The sequence below is a fragment of the Trachurus trachurus genome, assembly GCF_905171665.1.
Source record: "Trachurus trachurus genome assembly, chromosome: 11".
Taxonomy (NCBI): domain Eukaryota; kingdom Metazoa; phylum Chordata; class Actinopteri; order Carangiformes; family Carangidae; genus Trachurus; species Trachurus trachurus.
The window spans coordinates 16,834,488-16,846,527 of NC_139904.1; the positions used below are offsets into that span (position 1 = coordinate 16,834,488).

Below are 12,040 nucleotides of genomic sequence, written 5' to 3' on the forward strand. Positions count from 1 at the left end.
AACAGAACAGTGGTGATTTTTTTGGGGAAGACATTTGCCAGAACAGAGGAGACGCATACTGTAGAAAACGGCACGGAAGGAGAGACGTATACTGTAAGGAGGGAAAGAGCCTGTAACGAAAAGAGGGATATTTCAGAATTGAGAGGGGATGCAGCCCGGAGGAAGTGTGGATGTGAAGCTCACCCTCCCTCTCTCTCTCACTCTTTTCCTCGGGAACGGGACGGAATAAAGAGATATTGACGACAAGCATTAGTAAAAAAAGAAAAAAAGAAAGAAGAAAAAGAAGCAGCCAGCGGAGAGTGGATTTAAAGACAGAGGGACAACCTGTGTGTCCGTCCCTTCTCCCCTGCCTCTCTGCTTCTCTCTCTGGATGTTGACTGAATTCATTTTTCGGATATAAAGGATTTATCTAGTCTATGTTAGAAGGAGGAGGCAAAGAAAACGCACGCGTCTCCCCCTCTCTATCTTTCTCTCTCTCTATCTCTCTCCCTCTCTCTGTCTCCCTCTCCCCCTTCCTCTCTCTCTCCCTCCGCTTTCTGGATGTGAAGCAGCATGCGGCCCGGTGAGAGCTTAGAGGGCTCGCGCTCGGCTCGCGGAAGATGTATTGATGCTAATAATATAACTGATAGCGGCACGGAACGCTGTCTCGCGCACCCCTCGTCGGCAAAGAGGAGGACGAAGAGGGGGACGACGAAGAGGAGGATGAGAGGGATGAACGGGAGGATGACGGACGGAGGAATGACGGTGATGCGCTGTTTTCTGTGGAGTCTCGCTCTCTGCTCGCTCTCCTCGCGCGCGCAAGGTAAGGGGATGCGACACGCGCGCACACGCACACACACACACACACACACACACACACACACGCACGCACACACACACACACACACACACGCACGCACGCAAGCGCGCACAATCACGGTTCTGGTGAGACTGGGTGCTGAGTTTTTTCCCCCAATACTGCAGTCATAAGAAATATGCTGCTTCTTGTATATGTGTGTGGTGAGTGCGTGTGTGTGTCTGGGCGCGCATTAGGATGTCTGTGAGGTGTCTGTGCATGTGTGTGAGTTAGAGGGGAGGTGTGCGTGTGGGGTGCGTGCGTGCGTGGATGTATGGTGTGTTGCGGAGAAATTGGCTCACAGGGAGGATGAAGGGAGAGAGGGATCGAACCGGCAACAGCCTCTTTCCTTCTTTCCTCATTTTCTGCTTGTTTCAGTTGCGCTCTCTCTCTCTCTCTCTCTCTCTCTCTCTCTCTCTCTCTCTCTCTCTCTCTCTCTCTCTCCCTCCCTCTCTCCCCATCCTTCTCTTCAATACAGCCATTGAGCTGGTAGCCAATAAATATTCTTGCGGTAGCTCTTGGGCTGTGGCAGCGAACGTGAGCTGCTTATACCAAGTGTGTGTGTGTGTTGTGGGTGCGAGTGTGCGTGAATTTGTGTGTGAACGTGAGTTGTTTATAGTGATCAGGCCCAAGCCTTACACAGCATTTTATTCCAATTTCTACTCTCTTGCCCATTCCTTCATTTTCTGCAGTTTTTCACTTAAAAAGATGTTATATAATGCTGGTGTCTCCCCCTTCCTCTCTCTAACACACACTTTCTGTCCTTGCCCCCCCCCCTCCAACTCTCTTTCTCGCCCTTCCATCTCCTCCCTCCTCTCTCTCCCCCTCTCCTTCTTTTCTTCAGTGAAATAAAATGTTAAAATATTCACAGTATAGCACACTCTCTGCTGCTTTCTTTGTCTGTCTGCATCTTCCTCTGCTTTCCATTTTTAGTTTCTCTCTCTGATCCTGCTCTGGAAAGCTGTGTGAACACACATATACATGGATACTATATACACTCAAGCAAACTCAGTGCTGCGTCAGGTGGCATGGAAACTAACTGACCATTCATCACTGTATCTTGAGAAGAGGAAGACAGGAGGATGGAGTGGAGGGATGACATGCATGGGAGAAATATGAGGAGGCAAGGTGGGAGGAGAGGGAGACAAGGGAGGAGAAGAGACTACCATAAGAAAAAGAGACACAAGCAGGATTATGTTTCAGACTAAACTTATGTCTGTATCAAAAGTGTTTTATCTAACCAGGCCGATTTTATTAGAAAACATCCAAAGATTATGGATTGAGATCTTGGTGAGGAGATGGCAAGACTGAGATTGAAAATTAGGCAAAAGAAGGCCATCTTCTGTGAAAGCTATTGAGAACCATTTGTGATTGCTTTTGTGAAGTCTGCATGATCCTTCAGTGTGAGGAGTTCATGTGTAGGCTGACAGAGCAGAAGCACTATGGATTTCTACACTGATTAAACAAATGGACAATGGGGATGTCTAGACACTTGGCTTTGCACCATCCCAGGCTGCAGGATTGTAGTTTCACTCTCCTTCTAGCCTGCTTTGAAAGTTCTATTTTCATGTTTCACCTTGTTAGATGGATGCGCGATTGTGATTTGTGGTGTTTCAAAGTCAGGAGGGGTTTTTCCTCGGGCACAAAAGATCTAATTTTAAGCACTTTTGGGGCACAGATTCTGGCACTGATCTCCCAATGGCTGTGTAGCCTGCGAGAGGTATCAGATACTTTTAAACTCTACATGGTAGAGATGCAGTTTCTTCAAAGGTGGCAGAGGAAGAACTTAAGCTCAATTCAAAGTCAAAAGTCCAATTCCACTTAAGATGAATAAAATGTCAAAGGTAGATAAGGAAGGTGGCCAAAGGAGCAACTAAAACCTGTTTTTTATAGAGAAGCGGCTGAACAAAAAGGTAAATAAATGTGTAATTAAATGTCCTCTTGATCCATGCTGACATTTTGGGAATCAAGGCTTTGAAAAAAATCTGAAAATTAAAACCAGCCACCATCCAAATTCTGTTATATTTTGTCTGTGACTGGTGAATTAGTCCACTCTTCTTGCCATTGGAAGGTTACCAATCATTGTATGGACCTGCGAGTCTATTGGTAACAAAACAAAGTAATTAATTGAGCAGTAGATTCACACATCACCACACTATTTTTTCAACTTGGATTCACACATGACATCATACAATACCATAACATTTTCTAGGCTGATGGAGGGTTTCCTCAGTCCAGCTTTCTGTGGGGGCTCTCTACAGGTTATAAAAGTGATAATCTTTTTTTGCAATTAAGGTGTGTGCCTAGTGAGAATGTAATTTAGGAAGCATGATGTTGAATTTGTGTCACAAAATTCACCTGAAGTTTCTCTCAAAGTCGGATGCAGAGAAATTGCTGCACTTGTCCTCTGCTCTTCTTCTCTCTACTGATCCCCTCTTCTCTGTTTCATCTGTTCGCCTCCTCTCCACCCCGCTGCTCTGCTCAGCTTAACTCCACCTCTCCTCTCCTCTCCTCCCTTCTCCTGTCCCCTGCTCCTCGGTTTTCCTCTCCTCTGCTCAGCACTTCCTTCTCCGCTCTCATCTCTACTCTCAGCTCCCTCCCTTACTTTTCGTCTGTCAGATTTGTCCCGTGGCTCCAGGGGATTAATTTGTTCCCCAAACATACTAAATCACACGTGTGTGTGTGTGTGTGTGTGTGTGTGTGTGTGTGTGTGTGTGTGTGTGTGTGTGTGTGTGGTGGGGGGGGGGGGGGGGGGGGGGGGGGGTGTATGCACACAAGAAAGAAAACCCACACTTTTTTTTAACCATCTTTCAGGCATTTAATGTATTCTGTGTTACATCCAGCCTCAAGAATCAAAACAAAAGCTGTGTCCAACCTTTGAGCGCCTTTTCAACACCATTTGTAAGATCTGCCTTATTACAGATTTTTACTGACTGTATGGATTTCATCAGCACTCAAAGTACAAATGGCGATTAATCATCTAGTACTAATTATCAATTAGACAGCCAGGTAATCCACATCAGGTCATCAATAGGGTGAGGAATTGTTACTGGTTCTTCTGAAGGCCGGTCTCCAGCATGTGACCACGCAATTAACCCAGAGGGCTAAAAATAGCGCATTTAATTTATATTGACGAGCCATGGAAATGTAGTGCTTTGTTCTTGCAACATAGCTAAATTGAAATTTATCAGTCATCCCTTGGCAGCATCTAGTAATTTAATGCTGGTCATCAGTGTCAAATTGGACAGGCTGTCAGGCGGAGTGAAATGGTCCTCCAACCAGGTTTTATAACCCATCACTGCATATCAGAGATGGATTGGTGCAGTCTGCAACTCTGATGCTGATTATAAGTCATTGATTGATGTTGTCCATAAATATGCCACTGCTAATAATTTACCTGCATTAGTTACTGGTCGAGTATTTTGGTAATCATTCTCTGCTGTCAGGTATCGATTGACATAATATGCACGATTAATGGAATACATGATTGGAGAGCTCAGAGCCATCTTTTTGCCTTTGTCTTTGTGACAAATACTCATAAATTTGCACTTTAAATACACATGCACACCAAAAATTAGTGCAGCACAGACTCTGTAACAGACATTTAATCCTGTGGTTTATGGTTGGTTTCTCAGGGAGCGAGATGTGTCTGTCGCGCAGTCAGCCTCTTGATCATATAAATACTTCTGACTGACTGAGGGGGAGAGAGGGGGAAAGAGAGAGAGTGGGGGGGGGGGGGGAGAGGAAGATGCCAGCCTGAGAAAGAGAGGGGTGGGGTGTGTGTGTGTGTGTGTGTGTGTGTGTGTGTGTGTGTGTGTGTGTGTGTGTGTGTGTGTGTGTGTGTGTGTGTGTGTGTGTGTGTGTGTGTGTGTGTGTGTGTGTGTGTGTGTGTGTGTGTGTGTGTGTGTGTGTGTGTGTGTGTGTGTGTGTGTGTGTGTGCATCCCTTGGCTTTGATATTAACAGCCATATTAACATATTAACAACCTCTCACCTCTGTCCTCTAATCCGTCTCTCTTCTTTTATCTCTGTCTCACTCTCTGCTCGTGCTTCTGTGTCTTTATTTCCTACTTGTTTTATTCATTTTGTACTGTTGCATCCTCAACTCCATTGTCTTGCCATCTGTCTCTCTTGACTTTCATCCACCTAATCCTCCACTCCGTTTACAGCCTCGACACAGCTAATTTGTAATTACTTGTTTTTCTTGCTTTTCACCTGCTTATAACATTGCTTCTCCTCTGCCCCCCTTCACGTCACCGTCAACGTTGGATGTCAGCGCCGGAAGTTAGTGTGACAGTCATGTACTGTAGCACAAGGAAACTTAAGAGTGATGATTAGACTGTGGCACAAGACACTGGAGATAATATTCTGGGAAAATTTGTAAACTAATTTTGAAGAGATTTGACTAAGTGTTTTTAGTTTTCAAAATAAAAGCAGACCTAAGTTAGCTTTAGCTGAGACATTGTTAGCATCAAATACTATGCTTCTGTGTACATTTATGACGGTGTTGTATCCAAGCAAAAGAGTTTCTGTTGAATATAATTCATGGGATAATGGTTGCCTCTAACTGTACGAGCAACTGTGAGTGTGTGTTGCATCATATTTCTTTAATGAATCTGATGAATCTGTGTGCTGAATCTTACGCTTTTGATATTTTACAGCATTAGAGGGCATTTCATTTTCAGTTAGAGCTCTCGCTGTGTAGCCTTTATCCAGTTAATTTGTGCCCTCTGTTCCCCTTTTCTCACTTTTTTATTGCCTTGAAAATGTTACAGCCCTGGGAACTCCCATGTTGAGTAGTGAGCATGCCATGTGTTTTGTTGCATGTGATGTTTCACTGCCCTATCCTCAACTGTTTTTTCTCTTTCTCTCCAGCCATCTTCATCCACACCTAATCACCAGTTCCTTTCTCCTGCATTTTCCCACCCATGCTGAATTTGTAATCACCACCTTTCTTTCATCCCACGTCTGTCTCCTGTTCCCTCTCTCCGCCTTTCTTTCCCTATTTTCTATCCTCCATTAGTCTTGCCTGTCCTCTGGCCTTCTCCTCTCTCCAATTCCTCCTCCCCCCAGCTCCTATCCTTAGTGAATTTGTTATAAGTGTTGATTGTAATAGGTGGGTACTCGCAGGGTATAGCTCTGTTAATCTCCCATGTGTGTTTCCTCTCCTAGCCAACAACAGCAAACACATTTAATTTCTGCAGACAGATTGCTACCCAAATGGTGTGCTTTAAAATAGCGAGCCGGCCAAATCTACTCATGTATTTCAGACTTGTGTTTCGCCGGCTATGATTTCAGAAATGTCAGCTTGCACATATTGAGCTGCCTCTGGTATCAACAGGCTGTTAAATTGAAAGAAGTGATAATTTTGCCTTGCAAATAAGAACAAAGAGAAATTGGACTCAAGATGCTGTTCCCAGGTCCCATGGATCCATAACAGCTTTTCATATACAATTGTTTTTTTTTTCCCTTTCAAGTTTTAGTGAAAATGTGCATTCACACAATGGTGTCTTACGTGTAATAATAATTCGTCATAATTGAGTGAAAGGCTTGGTGGTTTCCTGCTCGAAATGTCAGCAGTGATAACACTGCAGTGGACTCAACTGCAAAGCAATGATGCAATACTAGGATGTATATTTCAAACATGTTTCTAATGTAATATGTGACTGAAACTCTATAACGTGTATTTCGTCTGGAATATATGAAACAAAGTTCTGGTTGAAGTCTCATAAATTGTGGAGATCCACCATGTTTTTCAGTTGGAAGGTGACTTTTAGGAGTAGAGCTTCTGCAGAACACTGACATTTTATATGTATCGTGCATGCACATTCACACACATAAACACAGACGGGCACACGCATGCTTGCACGCACGCAATCTGTCAGTCTTCCATAGCCTCTTCATTATTTCAAAGATGATTAAAAGTAGACATGACATGAACATGTTGAGTAGGCTTGCACATGCACACACACGCAAACTAATAAATATACAGAAATATGTCGGGCACACCAAGATAGCATGTGTTACCCTGAGGGCGTGACCACGAACACACAAGCGTACACACACAGGCACATGCACAGGGACAGGGACAGGAGACAGGCACACACACAAACACACCCACAGACTCTCTCTGATGCGTTACGAGAAAGGCAGATGAGAAATTAACAAAGACAGACAGTCTCATATCCAGCTGGTGCTCCCTGTTGGTGTGTGTGTGTGTGTGTGTGTGAGAGGTGTTCTAATCTTTGTAAAGACACATGCAACACGGCAAATATGGAATGCGGAGGACATATTTCACCTACAATATAGGCATTGAGTGAAATGGGAAATACTCTATATAAGAGGATAGATGGATGGACACATGAACAGCAGTGTCGGTCAAAGGTTGGATCCCCAGTGACAGTCTGTCCCTGTCAGATTGTCCTTGAGGAAGATACTGATGCCCTTAATGTGTGTGTTGCCCTCTGGGGAAAATACATACCATCACTGTCATGAAATCCCTTCAAAATCAACCCCACAAACAGAACGGGACTGGAATAATAAAACAAATCCAGAACAGAAGAAGAAAATCAGGACATAGAAAAGATCGCTCATAATTATCGCTTTTTTTGAAACTGAGCTCTGTTCTTCACAAAAGCTCCACAGACCAAAACCATGTTGATGTCATGGCAACCAAAGATGAGCTGGAGCTAAATAGATCTGGTGGCAGTACTGTCATCTTGCCTTTGATTTGTACCTTTTTTAGTTATCTAGCTGCCCGCTTTCTCAACACCCAAGTATATGTGTAGTATGGATGTAATAAAAACAAAATAAACTCATGTCAAGCAGACATAAATTATTTCTTTGGGTCATTCTGAAGTCAACAAACAGATCAATTTGTTCTTAAGTGTGTTCATTAAATTAAAAGTTTTTTTTTTCATGTTTAGCATATGATTCAGGAGGGTCAGACATCGAGATTTTTGTAGCTTCCATGGTAATAAGAATGATCAGAGTAGAGACTAAATAACTGGTATAAGCCATTATCATTAAAGATTAGTACAATCTAGATCAATTAACAAATCATTCATCTGTAATTTGACTCAGGTAGGCCAATCATAACTGTTAGTTGCAAATAAATGAATGCAGCGCACATCCTATCCAGTGAGCACTGTCATAAGTAATAATGTGCAAATGATGTACCTGCAGTGATAATCTGTGCTCATGAATATGATAAAGATTTGATTAATGACATTACTAATGATGTGCTGTTCTCATTAGAAAAATTACATGATTTGTTCATCTTAATTTAAATCATCACTAACTCAACTTTTATTTCAGTGCAATCATCACATAGTTCTACAAGAACCCCGTTTCTTTATCTGTTTTCATGAGAGTTTACTGATAATAATTGTCATACGTCTCTTATATCAAACATCAAATGTTTTATTTAAGATTGTTGCTTGGATGACCATGTGGACATTAAGACCACACTTAATAATTAAACATGTACTGTTCTTCATCACGTCATTTTTGACTAAAGCAAATGCTGAACAGGATTTGTGCCAGTGTAGGTGTGAGAAAACATCTTTGTTAGGTACAGTAAGATGTTCATGCATTAGCTGCAGCTAATGCATAGAGCCTAAAGGAACTTATTACTGAGCAGCCACGGTAGTTATTTTTAACAATTTGATCTCAGTAGTAATTATTCTCATGTTTGCAGAATAGACTAATTATTTGGATTTTTATGTGGTGATGGTAAAACCCAGTCAGGACAGTACAGACAGCTGCACAACAAACACATATTCAAGGCACACAGACACACAAGCATGAAGGTAATTTGATTAGTCAGTTTGCTAGACAAATGAACCCTCTGTGAACTCAACACCATTCTTTGCTGTCAAATTGAAAAATCGAAACCTTCACTTTTCAACAGTTTTGTTGAACATCATTGAAGGGTGAATATTGTGTATTTTGAAAACGATTTATATAAGGCACTGCAAATTCTTCATTCCTGAAGACGGAATTTAATAATCATCATATTACAAAGTATGTGTATATATACTGTATATAAAATCTGGCACACATGGCTATTGGGAGGGAAGGGAGGGAGAGAGGGACAGCGGGGGGGGGGGTGTGTGTGTGGAGACCTGGTGTGTGATGACAGGTATGCCCATGTGTCTCAAACCCACAGAAACATGGCTGTCAGCAAACATCACACCCACAGCACCACCTAAACACATACTTACTGCTGTTATGCTCATGAGGACAGTAACATGTCTTATTATGATATTATATTAGTTCCCTGTCCCTTGTTCATGAATAATGTTTGTGGCCGCATGTCTAACCAAGACAGTTAGTATAGGGATTATTATCATTACTATAAAAGTCTCATTTCTGCTCGCATGCGTATGAGCCTCTTGTAGTCTTGGCTTGGAGTCTCAGAGCTCTGCAGGTGATGCATTTCCTTCCTGAGTGATGATGTATTTCCATCTTAGACTTGCGCCTTGGGAGCCTTTTTGTTCTGTTGTTCATTCTGTCTATGTACGTGTATGTGTCTCTCCGTGCGCAGGATGCCCCTCAATGCATGTGTGTGTGCACGGGTACGTGTGCAGTTGTCTGCTTCATTCTCAGAGAAGACTCATTTCCCCAGCAGGCCCTGTCAGGCTGTTTCTGGGTGCACTCAGTTCACAGCTGGAGGCTACTGCTGTCACCTGCTCTCCTCTCCTCTCCTCTCCTCTCCTCTCCTCTCCTCTCCTCTCCTCTCCTCTCCTCTCCTCTCCTCTCCTTCCCTCTCCTCTCCTCTCCCCTGTTTTCCATTATCCACTTACCTTCATGTCAGTCACAACATTGGAAAACTATGTACCTCCATACAACACTCACTGATTCACTTTTGTGCAGCTTTTCTACAAAGCAAGTAAAAGTGACAGGGAATTGGTCCTTTATAGTTGGCAATAAAATTACTCCAAAGAGACTGTGCAGCCAAACGATTGCACTGAGGGTCCAAAAGTCCTATTTTTACACCAGTATTTAGTGCAAGTCTTCACTAAAATTGCTGTTGTCAAAAGCTTTCATGCTTGGGTGGCCACCAGCATGCCCCAAAAAGGAGGACACCTCTGCAGGGCAAGCAGGGGATGGAAACCAAAACAGCTCTAGCCACAGCTAATGTGTGTGTGTGTGTGTGCGCGCGTGCGTTTGTACCTTATGTACACACACATATGCTAAATATCTCATTAGCAACAAAATGGCCTCTGAATATAGACATACACACAATCCCACACCGTTTTAATCCTCAAAATTGTGAGCAAAAAAGAAAAAAAAGGACACACAGTGAGCACATGGAAAGTGGAAAGGGATTTATATGCTGTGATAATCATATAACAATAATTTGTTTTTTCCATTTGTTGACCTGTGAAAGGGGCAATATAGTTTGTATCCACAGTACGTCCCAGAGGTGACAGCATGCAGACTCTGTCCAGCTCGCAGACAAAAGCTCAGTAGGGTGTTGCAGTGGACAACAGTAAACGCTTTGATCTTTGACACTGGCCGTCTGTTTGTCGCGCACCCCGACCCTGTGCTGCTCTCTCTCTCTCTCTGTCTCCGACTGTCTCCCTACCTCTCTCGCTAAGGGTCACCAGGTCAGACAGAGAGCAGATGCTTAACCATACGACCACAACCAAAGCTGACACCGCAACACGCACGCTCCCATTCTGTCATCTTCTCCTTTGCTGAATGTATTTTGTCCCTGGAAGATATTTATCACCAGTTGTATCGTCCATCTTGGATTGCCTGTTAAATCCACAGAAAAGAAGCAAAGAGGTTCAAGGGGGAGATCTAAGGATTTTAGGCAGAATAATTCAATTAATTCACAGTCTAAATTTTGACATATACATAAATGATGAATCAGAGGTTTTTGCCGTAAATTCAATCAATGATTTCACGTTTTCTGGTAAATTGTTGGTAGGGCTCCACCTGCCCCTCACTAGGGCTGAAAAAGAAGAAGTCTGTAAGGGAGCCTCTTCATCACACGCCATAGTGTTAGCTTTTGTCAGGCTTTTTACATCCATCATCCCACTTAGAGGGCTGCACTTTGGTTTAATAAGTGTCTTTAGCTAATGAAATATGTCAGCCTTAACAAACTCCATCACTTGTTTGCATTTGTTCTCTGATAAGACAGGTCCATGTGAACAGCCCCGGCACAAACAACATAGATAATCATTAAGTTAAAAGATGCCTTTCTTCTTTGGCAAGCTTCCTGTGATACACTTTGTTTCTGTTGCGTTTGGTGCCAGTGTTCCTCTAGATTTTATGTGATTTCACAAAAATAAGGCTACAGTTAAGCGGTTCTTTGGCTTGAAAACCATGGTAAACAATTTAATTTCCATTTTGTTCCTAATAGAAAATCATAGTCATATTTCTAGTTCAGACTAATGGGTACAACACTTTTGTTTTCCCTTAAAAAATGGATTCACAAAATTATAGAGGACAAGAAAATTCACTAAACGTACATAGCTACAAGAAAATGTTAAAAGTCTGAGGGCAACACACAACACAATACAAGAGAAAAAAATAATAGTAAAAACTAAGTATATTAAACATCACAATACCATCATATCTTTTCAACATTTCCCTTAAAAAAATGTTTCATTATGTGCCACAGAAATGTCCTAAACCTGCCCACAAACTCCCACTGGTACAAGTGATATGGTCTCATACTGTAGCAACTCCCAGTGTTACCTAGTGGTTTTTTCACCTTGCTGTTGCAATCTTCTGGAGGTAATTTACTGTATATCCTCCAGCAAACAAAGGAGGCAAAGGGCTATTCTAAGTACTTGTCAATGTCCACATAACGGGTAGAGGTTGAGCTGAAATGAGTTTCTGAGATCAAAAGAAACAGAACGATAAAAGGATAAAAGGGATTGAAAGATAAAAGGATTTCAGTCAGACCGGATCAGAATTGGGCCTCTATAGAACAGAAATCAACAAAATTACAATCCATTCGACCACGAGGAATATCGGACTCCACATATGTCATGAAGGTCACTGTGTTCAAAAGACATTTGTCTCAACTCGACACAACTGATCAGGTTTAGTTTGTACAGAATCATGTTAGTGTCACTGCACAAAATCTATCAAGACATCTCTGCTTAAAATATTACTGCAGTTTTCCTCTTGTTTTTTATTTATTTATCTGGTTTATCTGTCTTATCAAAGACAATGGTCAAAGAGGC

The 12,040-nt window shown here is 42.4% G+C and overlaps 1 protein-coding gene across 1 annotated transcript in view; it reads left to right on the plus strand.

Moving 5' to 3' along the window:
• Window positions 1-552: 552 nt before the first annotated feature.
• csmd3b (CUB and Sushi multiple domains 3b) overlaps window positions 553-12,040 on the plus strand; it is a gene marked incomplete at both ends in the record, with an annotated part of 321,253 nt that continues 309,765 nt past the window's right edge. Inside the window, one exon of the mRNA XM_083981903.1 lies at window positions 553-802. Coding sequence (XP_083838029.1) covers window positions 553-802 — 250 coding nt within the window. The remainder of the gene's footprint in view (window positions 803-12,040) is intronic.